The sequence below is a fragment of the Rana temporaria genome, chromosome 2 (assembly GCF_905171775.1).
Source record: "Rana temporaria chromosome 2, aRanTem1.1, whole genome shotgun sequence".
Taxonomy (NCBI): domain Eukaryota; kingdom Metazoa; phylum Chordata; class Amphibia; order Anura; family Ranidae; genus Rana; species Rana temporaria.
In genome coordinates this window covers 99,551,114-99,573,982 of record NC_053490.1, presented here as the reverse complement: position 1 = coordinate 99,573,982, position 22,869 = coordinate 99,551,114, and the positions used below count along the sequence as shown (strand labels likewise).

At 41.0% G+C, this 22,869-nt stretch overlaps 1 protein-coding gene across 1 annotated transcript in view; it reads right to left on the bottom strand.

The window, feature by feature from the left end:
• The window catches only part of LOC120928225 (hydroperoxide isomerase ALOXE3-like), a 347,315-nt gene that overhangs the window by 234,805 nt on the left and 89,641 nt on the right, over positions 1-22,869 (bottom strand). The window contains exons 9-11 of the mRNA XM_040339332.1: positions 18,360-18,446; positions 4,780-4,949; positions 2,511-2,632 (exon numbers count right to left, since the gene is read on the bottom strand). Of these exons, the coding sequence (XP_040195266.1) occupies positions 2,511-2,632; positions 4,780-4,949; positions 18,360-18,446 (379 nt within the window). The remainder of the gene's footprint in view (positions 1-2,510; positions 2,633-4,779; positions 4,950-18,359; positions 18,447-22,869) is intronic.

Sequence of the window (22,869 nt, the reverse complement as noted above, 5' to 3'; positions counted from 1 at the left end):
GAGCGAGCCCTCTTCATCAGAGCCAGGAAAGTAGTGGGCTGATCCCAGGGATCATGTTAGTGGAGGATACTTGTCATGACATGCGTTTTTATCAATTACGTTTGTGAGCATATATAACTCTTTTAATCTTTCAATAAATTCTATTGTGGCAATGCACTAGGTTGGTGAACCCTTTCTTCCTCTTAATTGCTAGTTTCCAGTTTGAGGATTGCACTATATCCTAAGCAAGGCAGCAAGACCACTAGCAATAAGAAGCCTTTTACACCAGGGGGTCTCAGAACTGGCGTCCCCATCATCGGCCTCTGCCTGTGGGAGTCATGACTTTGTAAACTGTCAGCCTTGCAATGCCTCATGAGACTTGTAGTTTTGCAACAGCTGGAGGGCCGCCAGTTTGAGATCCTCTGCTTTACAGTGGACTTAAACCTCTGGGTCGTGAGCGCAGGGAGAAATATGTGTATGCTGTGTACATTCTACCTGCTGCCATACACTCCATACTCCCTTTCTGCACAATACTACCCACTGCCCCCATAAAATTTGCACTCTTCACCTGCACATACTATCTCTCCGCTGTACACGCCGCACTCCTCTCCAGCACATAATACCCACCGCTGTGCTTAGATTGTGGAAGCAGAACACTTTGTACACTGCCATATACTGTCTGCTCATACCCATATAGTAAGAAGAATGCAAATTTTTAAAGAAAAAGTCTGTGTTCACAACCACACAACAATTATGAACTGGTCAAAGAAAGGTTTAGGGCTCTTTTCACGCGGGCGGACCCCGTATGTCCGCTTTTCCATCCATCCGTGTACGGATGAAAAAGGGGACCATACATATGAGATTGCGGGTGTCAGCGGTATGAACATCTGCCTGACACCCGATCTCATCTGGGTCCCGCAATCCTCCGATTCCTGCAGACGGAGGAAAACCCTATTTTTCCATCCGTCTGTGGATCGGATATTTGGATTACACTGTTGGGAATGGAAATCCTGTCTAACCTATTTGAGAGGTCCTGTTTATGTCTTTTTACCAAAGCACGTGAGTGTTAGGCATATTGTTCTGGTGAGTGGCCAATTTGATGGGTGAGGGAATCACTGAACACATTTGGTGTGGTGGAAGACTCTGAAGATTGCAAGATCATTTATCACTTATGAACTTTTTGCTTTTCACTTATTACACTTTTGTTCACGGGTTCTATATATATATATATATAATTTTTTGTTTAATTATATATCATTTTTAGTTTATTTATAGCTTTTCACGTTCACTTTGTGGAAGCTATTTTACAATAGTTACATTTACTTTTGTACCTATTCATTTGTGTGTACATTTTTGGAGAGGAATATACACATATTCATTCAAGCGCTGCTTAAAGCGGAGGTTCACCCTTAGAGAGCACTTTTTAGCCTTAGATTCCTGCTCGTTTTGTCTAGGGGAATCGGCTATTTGTTTTAAAATATGAGCAGTACTTACCCGTTTACGAGATGCATCCTCTCCGTCGCTTCCGGGTATGGGCTGCGGGAATGGGCGTTCCTTCTTGATTGACAGTCTTCCGAGAGGCTTCCGACGGTCGCATCCATCGCGTCACGATTTTCCGAAAGAAGCCGAACGTCGGTGCGCAGGCGCAGTATAGAGCCGCACCGACGTTCGGCTTCTTTCGGCTACGAGTGACGCGATGGATGCGACCGTCGGAAGCCTCTCGGAAGACTGTCAATCAAGAAGGAACGCCCGCTCCCGAAGACCCATACCCGGAAGCGACGGAAGAAGATGCATCTCGAAAACGGGTAAGTACGGATCATATTTTAAAACAAATAGCCAATTCCCCTAGACAAAACGAGCAGGAAGCTAAGGGGAAAAAAATAAATAAAAAAGCAATTGGTTGAACTCCCGCTTTAATATCGCTGACACTGAAGTGGGTTTAGTAGTCACTATATTTATTTTACATTATTTCTTTATTTAAAGCGGCAGCTAGGATCCTTCAGGTGTTTTCCAGCCAGCGCAACGGTGGGATGTCAAGAGGGCGCCTTTTTCTTGATTACCAATCATTTTAATATACATTTACCACAAAACATAACTAAACATTACATATTTGTTTCCATGTACAACACAGGTAAAGATGTTGTGCTTAGAAATATGAAGTTGCTAGCTAAATGCAATGTAAATTCAAAAACACAGTGGTGGCATGTGCGTTAATGTTCCACCTGCTCATCTTTTCTTCACCAGCAGATATGTCATGTATTGCTAGAGGCAAAAGCAAGCAGCTCATAAATTTATAATAATCAAAATAATGCAAGTGAGAGGGGCAATTTACTATAAAAGTATAAAACATCCTCCAGTACTCTATCATTTCAGCCATCAAAAGAGACCCAGTTTAAACCTTAATTTTTAACCAGACTCACAGAGGCACCTATGAATGTTGGTTTGTACCACATCTTTACATGAACATAACATAGAACTCATGTTTAAGAAATTAGGTGCTTTTTTAGTTATCAACACTGACTAAAGTATACCTGAACGCTTATTTTGCAGGAATCCTTCCTTGAAAATCTCAGCTACCCAGGCCTGAAGTTCAGGGTCTTCCTTGACCATCTCATCACTTGTATAATAGTAATTAATTATGCCGGACACAAAGCTAGAAAGAAAAGAAAAGGTTACTTTCAGGGAAATGTCCAAACAGATATGAAAGAATGCAGAATTGTATTCATTAATACATTATTATATTTTTCTTTTAATACAAGCAGTGTGAGGTTTTGAACTGGTATCAGCCACGTGTGTTTCATTGTACAGTAGAGTTTACGCTGGGGGAGAGATAGAGACAGCATAAGGAACCATTAATTAATGCCACAGTGCCCATGTGCTAACAAAGAACATATTAATATGAAAGAGAAGGACAAAAAGATGAGCGCAGAACAAAAAAAAATAGATGAGCTCATCAGTCTGCTGCTTCTCTGTTCACCGTCCTGTCACGGGCTAGGACAAGACGTAAATTCAGCAAAGAAAAACAGGTCTTCCACCCTGCTGGACAGGGCTGTGCTATGTAGCAAAGCTGTCTAAATCTCAAGACTGGGTGGACATAAAATCCGTTGGAATTTAAAACCACTCCCCGCTATGTATTTATTATTATTATTCAGGATTTATATAGTGCCAACAGTATGCACAGCACTTTTGCAATAAAATACACAAGTGTTATGAGGGCCCTGCTCATTAACCACTTAAGGACCGCCTAACGCCGATATACGTCGGCAGAATGGCACGGCTGGGCACAATCACATACCTGTACGTGATTGTATAATGATGCCCAGCCGTAGGTCGCGGGCGCGTGACCCGGTCCGAAGCTCCGTGACCACGGCCGCGGGACTCACGGACCCGATCGCTGCTGGAGTCCCGCGATCGGTCCCCGGAGCTGAATAGCGGGGAGAGCTGTGTGTAAACACAGCTTCCTCGTTCTTCACTGTGGCGGCATCATCGATTGTGTGTTCCCTTATATAGGGAATCACAATCGATGACGTCACACATACAGCCACACCCCCTAAAGTTAGAAACACAGATGAGGTCACACATAACCCTATCAGCGCCCCCTTGTGGTTAACTCCCAAACTGCAACTGTCATTTTCACAGTAAACAATGCATTTTAAATGCATTTTTTGCTGTGAAAATTACAATGGTCCCAAAAATGTGTCAAAATTGTCCAAAGTGTCCGCCATAATGTCACAGTCACGAAAAAAATCACTGATCGCCGCCATTAGTAGTAAAAAAAATATATATATATAAAAATGCAATAAAACTATCCCCTATTTTGTAAATGCTATATATTTTGCGCAAACCAATCGATAAACGCTTATTGCGATTTTATTTTTACCAAAAATAGGTAGAAGAATACGTATCGGCCTAAACTGAGGAAAAAAATCATTTTTTTATATATTTTTGGGGGATATTTATTATAGCAACAAGAGTAAAAGATATTGCATTTTTTTCAAAATTATCGCTCTATTTTTGTTTATAGCGCAAAAAAAAAACGCAGAGTTGATCAAATACCACCAAAAGAAAGCTCTATTTGTGGGAAAAAAAGGACACCAATTTTGTTTGGGAGCCACGTCGCATGACCGCGCAATTGTCAGTTAAAGCGACGCAGTGCCGAATCGCAAAAAGGGGCCTGGTTCTTTAGCTGCATTTTGGTCCGGGTCTTAAGTGGTTAAAACGTACAATCTAGGGAGGGGCGAGTGATACAAAATGTAATAACTGTGGGGGATGAGCTGATGGAAGAATTAACAGTTCAGATGTTAGTTGTAGGCATGATAAGCTTTCCTGGAGAGATGAATTTTCAAGGATCATGTATAGGTGGCCAGAGTAGCTGGACAGATTGAGGTAGAGAGTTCCAGAAGTGGGAAAGCCTCTGAAGAGGTCCTGGAGGCAAGCATGGAAGAATAAGTCAAGAGAGTTCGAGAGCAGGAGGTCTTGGGAGGTGCAGAAAGGAAGGTTTGGTTGATATTTGCAGACAAGATTGGTGGTGTAGCTTGGGGCAGAGTTGTAAATGGCTTTGTATGTTGCGGTTAGTATTTTGTAAAGGAATCAACTGAAAGCCAGGAAAGGGATTGGCAGAGAGGGGTGGTGGACGCTGTGCGGTTAGTTTTAATTGGGCGGTTACTAGGGAGTGCTGCAAGCAAAAAACAGAGTTTAAGGGGTCAAAAAGGTTGTTTTCAGTGAGGTAGGACCACAGATGGTTGTAGACTAAGCATTCTAAAATAAGTTGTTTTGTCTTTGAATATGGAAGATTTTTACCTTTCCATAGCTGCCCAGATCTTCATGCCATCATCCCTATACAAGTAGTTGGGAATGTGCTCCATTCCTCTTCCCTTTATATCATCAGGGAGACAAAGGCTGCTATAGGTCACCTGATCCATTGCTTTCTTCAGAATTACTGGGATCCCTCCTCTCCCAGTCACCAAAGCCTTGAGAGAGAATACAGAAAAACAAAATATATGTAAAAATATTGTCATGTAAGGAAATCTAACAAGAGTGTGATGAAAAGGAGATGAAACACCCACCACTATCAGGGCAATAGGAGTACCTGAAGTCATACTGTATGTACTTAAAGTGGAACTTTAATGATAGAAATAAAAATTGTTGAACAGACAACATGTCTCTTCTGCATTCAAATTGCTTACCTACCTTTCCATCACTGTACACTGAGGTGCGTAGGCCTGGTCAATTAAAACAGCCATGATCGATAGCCAGAAGTCACAGGGCTGAAGATGTCCATGTCCAGTAGGGCGCTTTGGCGTAAAATGAAGGATGGATGGCCGCACTCCAAACCAAACAGGTTGTCTTTATTTAAACGAACAGCAAAAACATACCGGATCACAGCAACAGAAACAGGAGGATAACCGACGTTTCGCACTGACTTAGTGCTTATTCATGGCTAACATGCATTAAGACTGTTTAGTATATATAGAGATCAAAAGCTGGCATGTGACCTGATTGAATGATTTTTTCCCTTTTGGTATGCACCAGCAGTCTGTGACCTGATATTGGCTTCTGGTGTGTCCAGTGATTGCGGGCCACCCCCAGCCAATCATTCAATCAGGTCACATGCCAGCTTTTGATCTCTATATATACTAAACAGTCTTAATGCATGTTAGCCTGTTGCTGTGATCTGGTATGTTTTTGCTGTCCGTTTAAATAAAGACAACCTGTTTGGTTTGGAGTGCGGCCATCCATCCTTCATTTTACGCCAACGCTTGCCTAGTGCACTGCCAGCACCCTTGGAATCCTACACCTGTGTATGACCCTATAGCAGACCCACCTTGAGCGGTGATTTTCCTTCTTCCAGTAGGGAGCTCTGGGAGGTCACGGTGCTGGAGTATAGGTGAATATAGTTCTGCTTTAAGGAACTCATGGACCAATACCAAGAGCAGCACTAAAGCACAACATATAAATTAGGAATAATAGTGCGCTAATCCTGAATATATAAAATTGTGTATATTACATTATATATTCAGGATTAGCGCACTATTATTCTTTTAATTTATTCATTATTTGGTCACTATTAAATATACGCAGCTGCTCATATTTTCTTTTATTTATTTTTTAGCAATTTTATATTTTACAGCAGCGCTTGGGTATTTCCTGACGGCGCCATCACAGCTGGGGTATAGGCTCCGCCCCCCATGCCTCCAGGATTTAACTTATATAAATTTGAGCCTACATACAGCCTCTGCGTTCTTCTTTTTTCCTGCTCAGGACCTAGGTGTGCTCCTCTACCTGGCTGGTCTAAAGGGCTGACTGTCCGTCCATGCGTGTGGATTAGGCTGGATGCAGTCCCTGGTATCTTGGCTAAATGACCTATAATCCAGGGAGCCCCGCTGCTGGTTCTCGGGCAGCTTTTATCATGGCTGGGGTCCGCTGAGTCCATGTAAAGTGGGCCGCAGTGTTGTCAGATTCTCCCCTATGCACGCGCACCCACGCTATGCTGATGTTTATGGTCAGATGACGGAGGTTGAGGGAGCTAAATTTGAAAAATGCTTTGTATCCAAATGAATGTTACATTTCTGGGTATTGTTGTGCCTTGCTCCCTGTTGAGATGTAAAATCCAGTTTTTCACCCCCCCCCCCCAAAAAAAAGGGGGGGGACACGTTTATGATGTCTACAATTCCATTGGTTTGTGTACATTGCAGAATATTCTTGTAATTCTGTTGCAAATTTCTATCTTTTTGTTGCTGTTCTGAACAAACTTTTTTCATTATTTTCTGATTCCTGGCAGGGCAAGGTTTAGCTCATTAACCACCTGGTGTATCAGGGCTGTAGTTGGATGCTTCAGTCTCCTTTTAGCAGTGGTTTACCCCTTATGGTTTGTTACTTATGCTGGTCAAACATGTTCGAATTTATAAAGAATTTTCTTTTTATTGACCCTATAGACTTAGAACAATTGAATAAACCAATATCATCTGAAGAAACCCTTAAAGTAATCAAAGAATTGCCCAAAATCAAAACACCAGTAGCTGACAGCCTATCAGCGGAATATTACATAAATTTTAAAGAAACTCTAGTTCCATATCTAACTAACATGCTTAACTATCTAGCTAACTCTAAATCCTTTCCCAAAGAACTATTGGAAGCAATAATAATAACAATTCCGAAACAAGGCAAAGACCCCTCATCCCCTCTCAATTATAGACCAATTTTACTATTAAATTCTGACCTAGAAATGCAAAAATCCTGGCCAACAGATTGATAAACATAACCCCCTACCTAATAGGTCCAGACCAAGTAGGATTTACTAAGGGGAGACAAGCACCAGACAGCACTAGAAGAATCCTTAAAGGGTCACTAAAGGAATTTTTTTTGTTTGCTGAAATTAATGTTTACAGGGTATAGAGACATAATAGTTAACTGATTCCTTTTAAAAATGATTAAAAATAGATAAAAAAAACAATCATATAATGTACCTGCAGTTTAGTTTCATTTTTGCTGTTGTTTCCTGGTTCTCTGATGTACAGAGACAAAGAGCCAATAGAGGGCAGTGATGCTTTGTAAAACGAAACTGGATTGGTGCTGACACACAGTAATCACACCTCCTTGATTAGTCACCACAGAGAGAAATCTCCCAGTACTGTGGTGATCAGGAAACACACAACCAGGAAGTGTCCAGAACAGAGAGGAATTACAGCAACATCAAAGCAAAAACGAACAATGAGGACATGAAACCAGGACTGCAGTAAGGTAAAGGAAGCTATTTAGCTAAAAAGAAATGTTCCTTTAGTGACCCTTTAACTTAAAGCGGTTGTGCCATGGGAAAATAATATTAAAAGCCAGCAGCTACAAATACTGCAGCTGCTGACTTTTAATATTAGGACACTTACCTGTCCTGGAATCCAGCGCCGATCGCAGCAGAGGATGAGCGATCGCTCATCTCTCTGCTGCTCCCCCCCCATCCACGCTGAGGGAACCAGGAAGTGAAGCGCTGCAGCTTCACTGCCCGGTTCCCTACGGCGCATGCGCGAGTCGCGCCGCGCCCGCCGATTGGCTCCCGATGTGTGCTGGGAGCCGAGTGTTCCCAGCACACAACGGGGGGGCGAGGGGATGTGACGGAATGCCCGTCTTTTGCCCGTGAATGCCGGGCCGGAAGTGGGTGCAAATACAGGTATCTGCACCCCCCTCCCCCCTGAAAGGTGTCAAATGTGACACCGGAGGGGGGGGGTTCCGATCAGCGGGACTCCACTTTAGGGTGGAGAACCGCTTTAATTGACCAAATTCACACTGATTAAACTCCCTCCGTACTTTTAGCATTAGATGCTGAAAAGGCATTAGACAGAATGCATTGGGCCTACATCTCCAAAACTCTAGCCAAATTCGGATTTCATGGATTTATCCATTCGGCAATTATGGCGCTATACTCTCAACCTACGGCCAAAGTATTCACATCAGGTATAATCTCTAAAACTTTCTCCCTTACTAACGGAACCAGACAAGGTTGCCCATTATCCCATTAATTTTCTCACTAGCAATAGAACCACTTGCGGAGTATATAAGATCAACCCCCGACATCAAAGGTATAACGATAGGACGATATGAACATAAAGTAGGCCTATTCGCAGACGATATTATACTCCCATTATCTAACCCTACTTCTTCCCTGCCAGAAGCTCACAAATTATTAGAAAGATTTGGTGAGGTGTCGTATTACAAAATAAATCAAAACAAATGTTATGCTCTCCCTATGAACATTCCTATGACGCTAATTAATACTTTATGCAAAGAAAATAACTTCAACTGGGACAACTCAACAATAAGCTATCTGGGAATACAACTCTCCTACCCACCAACCAAAATATATGAAGTTAAGTTTCCCAACCTTTTAGAAGTAGTCAACAAAGACCTACAAAATATACAAAAAACACAACTTTCCTGGGTAGGGAAAATAGCCGCATTTAAAATGCAAACCCTCCCTAAAATATTATACTATTTTAGATGCTTACCCATCCCAATGCCTGCTAAAAAAAACTAGAGTGGCATTCTTCATTTTAACTACCAGAAAATCTTTAGGAGGAATGAACCTACCTGACATCAAAAACTACTACTATGCAACCCTATTAGATCAGCTGAGATATTGGTTCAACAATAGGGAAGATAAACTATGACTAAACATAGAAAAACAAGTCACAAAAAGACATGACCTGTATGCCCTAGCAATAGCTTACGCTATACTTCCAAAGATTAACATTCCCAAGTTACTTAGTATCAGACCCACATTAATAGCTTGGAAACATATACTTTCAAAAACTAAAAGTATCCAAAATAAAATAAAATTGATGATACCGACAGGTGCATTCAACTATTGTAGAATACGTCTAATTGTAGATGAATGAATTAAGGAAGGTTTTCATCTTTACAGAAATCTACCCTTGCAATACAAAGAGATCACTCTAACCAAACTGAGGAAACATACCAGACTAAAAGAGTTCAATCCGACTGACCCTGTAGAAATCCCCTTAATTATATGGCAATTGTTCACCCGCCAAAATCAACAAATGATAAAAGGAATCTCTCTTTTACGATCTACTATCTACCCACCCATTTGACAACAAAAACGCACACATGATTAAGTGGGAGAAAGATTTACCTGGGACCAATGAAAAAAAGCAATCCATATAGCTAACAAGTCATCAGCATGTATTGAACACTGGGACAATGCACAGAAAATAATAAATAGATGGTACCTGACCCAATATAAATTAGCGAAAATATATTCCTCAACGTCTAATGAATGTTGGAGATGCAACGATCAGATAGGAAACCTTTTACACATATTATGGAGCTGTAAAAATCTACATAGCTTCTGGAATTCAATTACTTCCTTTATAGCAGATCTCACAGGCATCCTAAATAAACTAAACCCTGCCACAGCTTTACTAGGTATCAATTTGGATATCTATCCTAAAGAATATAGAACAATTGTATTCCACACACTAGTAGCAGCAAGACTCACTATAACCAGCCTGTGGAAATCCAAGGACGCACCCAACTTATCGACAGTTATAGCTAGAATCAATATACAGGCCCAATACGAATAAATGCTGGCTTATAAAAATTATTCCACTACTACATTCAGAAAGAAATGGTTAGCTTGGATCACCCATCCTAGAGCATCCAAATACTTAAAAGAGTGTAATATTTAATCTATTGTCAAGTTTGAAATACGTCAAAGTCAAATATATGCTTACCCCAGATGTAATGTATTATCCTGGACCTATTTTATTGATCTGTGTAGCAAGTTTTGTTAAGTTTAAATTTAATTTCTGTATGTATGTATATACAGTACAGACCAAAAGTTTGGACACACCTTCTCATTCAAAGAGTTTTCTTTATTTTCATGACTGAAAATTGTAGATTCACACTGAAGGCATCAAAACTATGAATTAACACATGTGGAATTATACATAACAAAAAAGTGTGAAACAACTGAAAATATATTTCATATTCTAGGTTCTTCAAAGTAGCCACCTTTTGCAGCAGACACATCTCTAGAACTGTTAAGAGGAGATTGTGTGAATCAGGCCTTCATGGTAGAATATCTGCTAGGAAACCACTGCTAAAGAAAGGCAACAAGCAGAAGAGACTTGTTTGGGCTAAAGAACACAAGGAATGGACATTAGACCAGTGGAAATCTGTGCTTTGGTCTGATGAGTCCAAACTTGAGATCTTTGGTTCCAACCCCCGCGTCTTTGTGCGACACAGAAAAGGTGAACGGATGGACTCTACATGCCTGGTTCCCACCGTGAAGCATGGAGGAGGAGGTGTGATGGTGTGGGGGTGCTTTGCTGGTGACACTGTTGGGGGTTTACTCAAAATTGAAGGCATACTGAACCAACATGGCTATCACAGCATCTTGCAGCGGCATGCTATTCCATCCGGTTTGCGTTTAGTTGGACCATCATTTATTTTTCAACAGGACAATGACCCCAAACACATCTCCAGGCTGTGTAAGGGCTATTTGACCAAGAAGGAGAGTGATGGGGTGCTGCGCCAGGTGACTACCTCTTGAAGGTCATCAAGAGAATGCCAAGAGTGGGCAAAGCAGTAATCAAAGCAAAAGGTGGCTACTTTGAAGAACCTAGAATATGAAATAGATTTTCAGTTGTTTCACACTTTTTTGTTATGTATAATTTCCACATGTGTTAATTCATAGTTTTGATGCCTTCAGTGTGAATCTACAATTTTCATAGTCATGAAAATAAAGAAAACTCTTTGAATGAGAAGGTGTGTCCAAACTTTTGGTCTGTAATATATATATATATATATATATATATGTGTATGTATATGTATATATGTGTATACATTTTCTGTTTCTTTATGATTTTCTATATACAAATAGTTAACTCAATTGAAGGCCTAGCCATGCCTACAGATTGAACCCGATAGGGGTAGGCTGGTACAGGCTACCAAATACTGTATTGTTATAAGAACAATCTTATGAACCAAGGTAACTTGGTTGGTTACTAAGGATTAATGTGACAATTTTAATCTGTACTGTTAAGTAAATACTTTCAATAAAAATCTATTGTAAAAAAAAAAAGAAAGAATTTTCTTTTGAAAATCAGAAAATTTGTGCGCTTTGTGATCCGATGGTGCCACCATTGATTTCAAAATTCGACCAACCAAACCAATTTCAATTTCACCACACGTTGCTAAAGAAAATAATTTTTGTGTCTGGGAATCTTTTTTTTTCCCGGGAATTGTCTTTTCCCTTCACATGGCATTTCTTTTTCGATTACATTTCTCGCACGATTCTCCCATCATTGATTATAAAATAATATGCACGATTTCGGCGCTCATGGGTCACAAAGAGCAGGCAGTCTTATGGTAATTCCGAAAAACTGATGATTTATTCAATCAAAAATAAAAATATAGTCCAAAAGACACAAATCAATGTGAAGGGGAAACAACTTGCAACATCACCTGTGATCCACTGAGCAATGCAGAGCTGACAGATTACAATGCTAATCCGATGACACTGCAGGAGGTATCTGTTAACACAGGGGAGAGGCAGCCGCCAGTAACCTGGTAGTGAGATTCACTGTGGGGGTATACACACCAGCATGTGAAGATCCCTCCAAAGTACAGGGAGCCAAACTCTGAGCCACATCAGTGGGGAGATTGTCAACTTTGTGCCGCGTGTGTCAGTGACATTAGTCCCGCTGAGACACTAACACGGAAGTGAGAGGAAAGCCGCCGGATGGAAACAATGGACCCGTAGTATGCTTCTCTGCAATCGGAGGCCTTCTATTGGACACACATAAATGGGAAGGCTAGGAGCTGGACACAGAGCTGTAAATCAGGCAATACAAACCCACTAAAGACCAGCAGGAGGAGCTGTCAGACTGTAGCAATTGTAAATAATAAATCATATAGTGTGGATGAAACAAGGAGAGTTGACAAGCGTGAGTTGGGTCACCTCGATGACGCGTTTCGCGCAAATGTGCTTTTTGACAGTCAAGGGATTAGGCACGCAGATCGTTTATATCATCAAAATAGACATAAGGGGCGGGTAGTAGAAGCACTGTCATTAACCCCTACATTGCTCATTAGATTTACAAACACCATATACATATAAAAAGATCATATATATTAAAAACATTTAAAAATATCATCCTTTTCCTACACAAGCTATACTAAAATCTCAAATATAAATAAATATAACACTATATAAGAATAATAGATTATATAGCATAAAAAGAATATATATATATATATATGTGTCAACTCTCCATAAATTGTATCTAAAGCCATTTAAAAGAAATAGTAGCAGTATTCAAATATAATGAGATATCCAGGAAAAACTGTAAAAATTACACAAAACTACACGTTTCCAACTCCTCATTTAACCCTTTAGGGGAAAGTGAATCAAACATGTATATCCAAAACCCTTCCCTTTTGCATAGAAGTGAAAATCTCTCGTTGGTGGTCAAAGTTTCTTTTGGCATGGTTTCTATCACTAACACTTCAAAACATTTGATGTCATTGTTGTGGTGTTGATGAAAGTGTCGGGGGACACTAGGATCCTCACAACCTTTTTTAATGAATCTACGGTGATCCCCAATTCTTGCATGTAGTATATAAAGTCCGTAGAGCTCGTGATAAACTGTTTTATCACGTACTCTTTGCCTGAATTAATAATAATTTTATTAGTCCCATGCACAATAAATTGGCAAGTTAGGCATTCTCTTTTTTTACATTGAAAGATCCCAGTTCTGTCGTTCAAGTACAACCTAATGTCCAAAAGAAGATCTAGTACACTTGTTCTGTACTTTACTGGGGGCTAGTATATTTTTGATAGTTCTAGCTCTACGAAAAGTCTCTGATCTAAAAGCAAACTATTATAATGTTTAATGATTATTCTGGAAATTGACTTCATCATTGAAAGTTGACACAAATCTCACAGAGTTGGTGTCGTTTGATTGCTCCTTCATCATTTTCTTTTTGGGAGGAGGATTTACATGTGACAGAAAAGCTTCTTTAACCACTTCCCGACTGCCGCATGTATATGTACGTCCACAGAATGGCACGTACAGGCAAATGGGCGTACAGGTACGTCCTTGCCTTCTAGCGGTTGGGGGTTCCGTTCGGGACCCCCCCCCCGCTACATGCGGCGGTCGGATTCCCGCGGGGAGCGATCCGGGACGACGGCGCAGCTATTCGTTTATAGCCGCTCCGTCGCGATCGCTCCCGGAGCTGAAGAACGGGGAGAGCCGTATGTAAACCCGGCTTCCCCGTGCTTCACTGTGGCGGCTGCATCGATCGAGTCATCCCTTTTATAGGGAGACTCGATCGATGACGTCATTCCTACAGCCACACCCCCCTACAGTTGTAAACACACACTAGGTGAACCCTAACTCCTACAGCGCCCCCTGTGGTTAACTCCCAAACTGCAACTGTCATTTTCACAATAAACAATGCAATTTAAATGCATTTTTTGCTGTGAAAATGACAATGGTCCCAAAAATGTGTCAAAATTGTCCGAAGTGTCCGCCATAATGTCGCAGTCACGAAAAAAATCGCTGTTCGCCGCCAATAGTAGTAAAAAAATAATAATTAATAAAAATGCAATAAAACTATACCCTATTTTGTAAACGCTATAAATTTTGCGCAAACCAACCCATAAACGCTTATTGCGAGTTTTTTTACCAAAAATAGGTAGAAGAATACGTATCGGCCTAAACTGAGGAAAAAAAATTTATATATGTTTTTGGGGGATATTTATTACAGCAAAAAGTAAAAAATATTGAATTTTTTTCAAAATTGTCGCTCTATTTTTGTTTATAGCGCAAAAAATAAAAACCGCAGAGGTGATCAAATACCACCAAAAGAAAGCTCTATTTGTGGGGAAAAAAGGACGCCAATTTTGTTTGGGAGCCACGTTGCACGAGCGCGCAATTGTCTGTTAAAGCGACGCAGTGCCGAATTGTAAAAACGCCTTTGGGCATTTAGCAGCATATTGGTCCAGGGGGCTTAAGTGGTTAACCATCTCACAAGGGTACCCCTACTCTTCAGACTTTTTAGACATCAATATACTTTGTTGCTTTTAGATCAGAGACTTGCCCCGGTATTACCATCAGTTCCACAAATAACTTTTCGTAGAGCTAGAACTATCAAAAATATACTTGCCCCCAGTAAAGTACAGAACAAGTGTACTAGATCTCCTTTGGACATTAGGTCGTACTTTACATCAAATGTTTAGAAGGGTTAGTGATAGAAATCATCCCAAAAGGAACTTTGACCACCAATGAGAGATTTTCACTTCTATGCAAAAGGGAAGGGTTTTGGATATACAGGTTAGATTCACTTGCCGCGAAAGGATTAAATGAGGAGTTGGAAATGTGTAGTTTCATGTAATTTTTACAGTTTTTTTCTGGATATCTCATTATGTTTGAATACTGCTACTATTTTGTTTAATTAGCTTTAGATACAATTTTTGGAGAGTTTATAATATATATATATATATATATATATATATATATATATATATATATATATATATATATATATATATATATATATATATATATTATTTTTATGCTATATAATACATTATTCTTATATAGTGTTATATTTATTTATATTTGAGATTTTAGTATAGGTTGTGTAGGAAATGATGATCTTTTTAAATGTTTTTAATAATATATGATCTTTTTATATGTGTATGGTGTTTGTAAATCTAATGAGCAATGTAGGGGTTAATGAGAGTGCTTCTACTACCCGCCCCTCATGCTCGTTTAATTCCCCGACCCATTTTGATGATATAAACGATCTGGGTGCCTAATCCCTTGACTGTAAAAAAGTGCATGCGTGCAAAACACGTCATCAAGACAACCCAACTCACGCTTGTCAACAAACCAGTTGTATAGGGTTTTGGAGCTGAGCAGAGGAAGTTGGTGTATGCAGGAAGTTGGTGGGAGGGGCTTGGGGAGCTTTTGAAAGAAACGTGTTCGGACAAGAGATTTTTTTGGAAGGACAATGAGGAAAGACATGGCTACCAGAAGCTGGAGAGGTTTGAAGAACTTGGACTGAGCAAGGAACCATGAAGGACATTACATCTTAAACCGTAAGTTGAGTAACGGTTTAAGTTTACTTATTGCTAACATTTGTAGGCATATTTTTGTAAGCTATGAGTTGTGTTGTATTGTGTATTGAGCAGTGGTTTCCTGTTTAGTAAAGCATTGATACACTGCAGAAGTCTAAGGTTCCTTGGTTTTACCGCAATAACCGTAATAGATAGAGGCAAAGCATAACATTGAGGGCTCGTGCCAGGATTTGCGCTAAAATCTTAACTGAAGCAGACCTGTTTTCTGTGGTGTGTTTTGTTGCTTGTGCTGGGGAAAAAATGCTGTTTAGGAAGAGTAAATCCTCGTACACACGATCGGATTTTGCGACAGGAATTGTGTGCTGGCAGGCTGTTGTCAGAAAATCCGAACGTTTGTATGCTCCATCGGACAATTGTCGGATTTTCCGCAGACAAATGTGGGATAGCATGCATTAAAACTGTCAACAAATATGTGCAGTAAGTAAACCCCGGGAGTGATGACGTCGGCCAGGGGGTACGAGGACTGCTGCGGGGACTTTGATATAAGGCAAGTAATTCATAATGAGCTAGTATGCTATGCATACTAGCTCATTATGCCTTTGTCTTGCAGAGTTTTTTTTTTTTGCTAGGGTTTACAACCACTTTAAAAAATTAATGTGGGACACCTACTGGAAGCTCAGTTCCTACTGAAGTAGGCATACCCCTGAAACTATGTCTCCCAAGAGCCCTTACCCTACATACTAGGTGTGAGCAAGCTCCTGGCAATGAAAAGACAGCATTGTTTTGCAATGTAAGCATTTGGAAAGGGACAGGAGGCAGGGCTGACAACTTCCAAAGCACTGTCTTGTCAATCTAAACAGGAAGTAAGGAGCTCACTGGATTAATGGCACATCAACAGTTATTTTTTTTATACTTGCATTTAATGAGACAAAATATATTTCAATGTGCACATATGGCAGAGATGTACTGCACTGATTTACACTTTAAAGGAATATAAAATCCAAAAGCACTTGAGCCCACCGCACCATGTATTAATTTTCTAATAAAGCAGGTATGTTATTAGCTAGGGCCCTACGTGGTCCACGCACCAAAACCTTTAACCCTTATACCAAGGGCCCCTCTGGGCAGACATTAGCCACCTCTGAAGCGATGGCGTCCGCCTTTAAAGTTTTCTATCAAGATCTGTATAATCTCAGTCGCTCCTCTCGATCGATCTCCCCCTCAGTGGAAGCCTCCAGGATACAGTCCTACTTAACATCCTCGGGAATGCCATCCTTATCCCCCGAGATTCTGGAGGAGTTGGAGAGGCCAATCACAATGGAAGAGTTGGGGGATGCTCTGGCCCTTTCTAAACCCAAGAAAGCACCAGGTCCAGATGGCCTTACTCCAGTTTACTACAAGGCTTTTTTTGAGGTACTGTCCCCTCATTTGACGTCTGCGCTTAACTCTATAACTGCTGGGAAGCGCATGCCTATTGACAGTCTGCGAGCATACATTACTTTAATCCTTAAAGAGGGAAAGGACCTCTCCCGTTGTGATAATTACCGCCCGATCGCCCTTCTAAATTCAGATCTGAAACTGTTTGCCAAAATTCTGCCCAATTGGTTACTCCCTCATGTCCAGCTTCTCATTCACAGAGACCAAGCAGGCTTTGTACCTTTTTGTGAACCTAGGGACAACATGATCCGAGTCCTCAATTTAATTCACGCTGCCAAGACCACTCATCATCCCCTTCTCTTGCTGTCTACAGATGCGCAGAAGGCTGTAGCTGTAACTGCTTATAAAGTATTAGCTGGTTTTTGGCTTAAATGTGTTAGTGTATCTAAATCTGCTAGTTCATCCAGCATTCCCCTCCCCCAGACTAACAATGTTGCTTTCCAAATATGCCCCCTGAGCCCCTTCATTTAGAGTGTGGGAACTCTAATAAGAGAGGTGTATTACTGGCAGGATCACCAGGTTAAAACAGGGAGAAACAGGCAGAAACATCTAATGATTGGTAAGCTGCAATATATTATATCTTTGGTTTTGGGTTTAATTCCACTTTGAGGCTGGGTTCATACTATGTGCGGCCACAGGGCACAGCAGGGGGTCCGGTGCATCCCTGTTCACCGCTTCAGGTCTGAATTGGGTACAAATTTTTGCCTGAATTTGGACCTAAAACAAAGCCAAAAACACACAGGACCCTTCTGCAGTGCACTCTGCAGCTGCCCCGGAGATGTGTGAACCGGTTCCATTGACACACTCTCCTGTCATGCGAATTGGATGCAGGGAAACCCATATCCAATACGCATAAGTATGAACCCAGCTTAAGAGACTGCAGGTACAAAGAAGACTCTCTGGAGATTTGGTAAGCAGTATATTGTATGTGACTTAGATTGCAATCATTTTATTTTAGTTTTGTTCAGTAACAAGTAGAGCATCATCTTTTACATGTGCCTAGGCAGTATGGATACAAAATAAATCCCTAAATATACAGTATATTTATTAAAAAACTGTTATAGGTAGACATTGGCGCAAAGAGTAATGATTTTAAGTCTCCATCCACAAATACTTCTGTACCCCAACCACAATTTTTACATTTTTTAGAAATAAGAATAATTTCCAGAATAGTAAAGTTTTTCTTGTATTTTCTATTTTTTTTATAACAGTTTTGATCAATCGGTTACTTTGCTTTTGGACCCCAAAAGCTAATTGTGTATTTTACTGATTGTGGTCTGTTTCTGATATCACTTTGCCAGGCAATAATGGAACAGCAAAACGTAGCCACTGATTTGGTTCTTACTTGATCAAAGACGCCACCTGGTCCAATGAGCCTCGTCCTTGCAAAGGCATTTATTTCTAGGGTGTAGCGAAGGTGTGGAATTATCAGCTAGGAAAAAAAAAACATTAGTTTTAAGAAATCCAGCTTTATATGATATTTGCTGTAGGTTAGACAGGTAAAACATCATTGTACGGTACCTTATTATTGCCTTCTAACAATTTGAGCTAAGGTTTACACTGGGCTGCGGGAGTGAAGCCCTGCGAGTTCAGCTGAATTCACTCCCACTTGTCAGTCCTGATTTTGGCTGCGCCTACAGAGACATCTGTGTAGGTTTCTGCACAGATGTCAATGTAAATTGCGGGGGCCAAAATCGCAAAAAGTAGTACAGAAACTACTTTTTGAAATGCTGCGTCGCACCGATTAGGACGGTGCCATTGCCGGCAAATATATATATGACATGCGATTTGACATGTTACCAATCGCTCTCTATGTCCTGTGATAACTGAGCAGAGTAACCAGTGTGTTACTCTGCTTCAGTTTATGAATAGAGAGAAGCTTCTGTCTCCTCTCCATTCATCTTCAGTGCTGAGAAAAGGACTGGGGAATCTGTGTCCTCAGTCCTTTCTCTATCTCAATGGGGGGATGTCAGGGGTCTGTTTAGACCCCTGATATCTCATCAAAGCCCACCAACATGGCTGATAAAAATAAATCCCAAAATAAAGAAAATTGTAAAAAAAAGGATAAAATTAAAATAAAAAAAATATATATAATAAAAAACTACTGACACTACAACCGCCCCCTGCCCCCCAACCGACATGGTCCAGAGCCCCAAGTCCCCCACCACCCCAGCCCCAGAAAGGATTGTGAAAAAAAAATAAGAACAAATTTGTTAAAAAAATACATAAACTAAAAAAAAAACTACTGACACCGACCACTGCCCTACAGACACCGACCACTGCCCTTCAGACACCGACCACTGCCCTTCAGACACCGACCACTGCCCTACAGACACCGACCACTGCCCTACAGACACCGACCACTGCCCTACAGACACCGACCAAGTTAAATTCCCTCAATAAAACAAAAACAAGCACATGGACTGTTAATTGTCTTCGGGTGGGAGAAACCAAAAGGTTTCAGAAGGAATTAGTCAGAGAGGAATACGGATTTATTAATTATCCACATAAAAAACACATTAAATTACACAGGGGTGCCAGTGTCTCCACAGCACTAATAAAATTAGACGTTAGTCTAAACAGGACAGGTGGCCATCACAGCCATGCACACAACTTACATACATACACCTAGGGGGACCAGTCAGAGAACTGGGGCCTGATAGAGGGTATCACGGGACTGGATTAATGATAATATAGCCACAGACAGAGTTGTGATACTGGATACAATTCCAATCAGATTCTATCACCAGTTCATAGAGATATATTCCACATAGAGGGGAAGTAGGTTAAACTACAGTTCAGTAGTGGACATCAGCAGGTAAATCATTTGAAATCACTGCTAGTTTGGCAGTGAAACTTTTGATTAGCATGTAATAGGATCTGTTTAAGCCAAGCAAAGATTGCTGTAGAGGCTGCAATCAGCAGTCTGTGGCTATATTATCATTAATCCAGTCCCGTGATACCCTCTATCAGGCCCCAGTTCTCTGACTGGTCCCCCTAGGTGTATGTATGTAAGTTGTGTGCATGGCTGTGGTGGCCACCTGTCCTGCTTAGTCTAATTTTATTAGTGCTGTGGAGACACTGGCACCCCTGTGTAATTTAATGTGTTTTTTATGTGGATAATTAATAAATCCGTATTCCTCTCTGACTAATTCCTTCTGAAACCTTTTGGTTTCTCCCTCTCCTATTTTTGATATGCATTATTAATTTAGAGGAATTCAGATAGTAGTATTTAATTATATATCTATGACTACTATCAAATCGGATAGCATTACCTGGTTAGTGTGACTCCTGCAGGATTGCTTTTTGTCACCTACCTTTGTGACTGCAGTGGATGAGTCACTAATGCCTCAGCTGGTGTCCGAGATTGTGTCCGGTGATGTCATACGGCGCTTTGCTGAGGTCATCGACCGGACAGGAGCCAGATGTGTATATAATGGAAGCAGGTCTCCCTACGCTTGCTTTGTGGCAGGGTGCATGGTGGCGGAGGTGCTTGGTGGAGCGGGTTTATCGGTTGGTACCCTTCTCCCTCAGTTTAGGGCTCTAACATTCTGCAATGGTTCTATTTCTTTGATGATTATTTACATGCCTGTTTGTTCTAGGTTACTTTGATGGTTATGTGCCTGACTGAAATTGTTGTACGGCTGTGACAACACCCTTATTTCAGTGTATCTCTCCATTTTTGGGGATTCCTTGTTTAATTTGGTGGTTCCCAGACATTATACCTGCGATTCCAATAGAAATATTGATTTCATGTGTGTTTGAGCCTTGGACTGGGTGAGTGTTTCTCATGGCAATTGATCGATTGATGTTTTTTGTATATGCAGGATATGTTTCATAATAGCATTATCTTAACCTTACCCGGCCATTTTTGGTGTCTGCTTTAAATTTTATGTAGAACACCTTTTCAATTCTGCAACCGAATGCTTCAACCTTGGATGACAGCCCCCCACTTGATATTTTATACTCTCCGCCTTGATATATATATTTATATGAAGATGTAGTAAGCCTGTATTGTTTTTTTATTCCTTATATACACTTTTTCTTTTACCATATGTTGATTTTTTTTGGGTGGGTGGGTTTACATCCACTTTAAAGGAGTTGTAAAGGGAAAAAATGTCACCTTAATGCAATCTTTGCATTAAGGTGAAAAAACATCTGATGATGCCCCCCCCCCCCCCGAGCCCCTGTTTTACTTACCTGACCCCTTGAAAGTACCGTGCTCGGTCCCGAGATCCTCTTCGCCGTTCAGCCTGGACGCTGATTGGCTAGAGCGGATGGATTGAGAACAGCGCAGCCATTGGCTGGTGCTGCTGTCAATCAAATCCAGTGACGCGCCGCTCGCTGTATCATGGTAGCCCACCCGCAAGAACTCATCACCATGCTCTCTCTCTCTCTCTCGCATGAATGTGATGAGTTCTTGCGGGGAGGACCAGAGACAGCCACCGAGGGACTCCAGAAGATGTGGATCGGGGCCACTCTGTGCAAAACTAACTGCACAGTGAAGTATAACATGTTTGTTATTTTAAAGAAAACATTTTTTTTCCTTTATTGACCCTTTAAATTTTAGCCAAACATGGTGATGAATATACAGGGCCAGATTCAGGTACATTGTCGTATCTTTGTGCCGGCGTAGCGCATCTCACATGCGCTACGCCGACGTAACATTGAGAGGCAAGCTGAGTATTCACAAAGCACTCCCATATTTACGCCAGCGTAACGTAAATAGGCCAGCGTAAGCCCGCCTAATTCAAAGTAGGCAGGTAGTGGGCGTGTTATATTAAAATGAATCGTGACCCCATGTAAATGCATGGCCGCATGCTCAGAATCACGTTGCATAGACTCCCTAAGATACGACTGCTCAATGCGTACGACGTGAACGTAACTTACGGCCAGCCCCATTCACGTATGACTTACGTAAACCACGTAAAATACGACGGCTGTTTCCGACGTCCATACCTTAACATGACTTACCCCTGCTTTATGAGGGGTAAACTTACGCCGAACGTAAACGGCGTAGATTACTGCGATGGGAGTAAGTACGTACGTGAATCGACGTATCTTGCTCATTTACATATTCAATGCGTAAATCAATGGAAGCTCCCCTAGCGGCCAGCGTAAATATGCACCCAAGATACGACGGTGTAGGAGACTTACGTCGGTCGTAGGAAGCCAAAATTCAGGCGTATCTTGTACTGTGAATACGGCACATAGATACAACGGCGCATCCTAGAACTTACGTGGCGTATCAACAGATACGTCGGCGTAAGTTCTCTCTGAATCTGGCCCACAGTGTCTATTTAATTACTGCAAACATTACTGTTGAGGTGGTAGTACCGTAAAAAAAAATGCACCAAAACAAATCTCAGCTTCACACAAATAGTGTATGAAAACCAGAGCTTTTTTTCTCAGAAAATAGGTGCAGGAACTCAACCACGACCCGTTCAAATTTCATAAACAGTAGAAGGGTCTTAAAGGGGCATTAAATACCAGTTCAGGGGGTTACAAAGCGGTCACTTGTAAACACAGAAACCAGACTTCTGTGTTTACAAGTGATTGTGGTGAGCAGGCACCAAAGGGTCTGAGCCTAGGTGGTGGAACCGAGTTCCCCCAAGTTCCCCATGAAAAAAAGCCCTGATGAAAACACTCTTTAGGTGTATCAAATGAACAATATAAAGAACCAAATGCTGACAAATTCCAAGCAGCAACCCGCACTAATGTGTGAGAGGTTCCCTTTCAATTTGTTGGGAGTTTTAATTTTTTCTACTCACGAGTGATGGAAACACAACTTTGGTGGACATTTATTTGCATGGTAGTGGAAGATCACACAGATTTTATGAATAAGATATATTGAT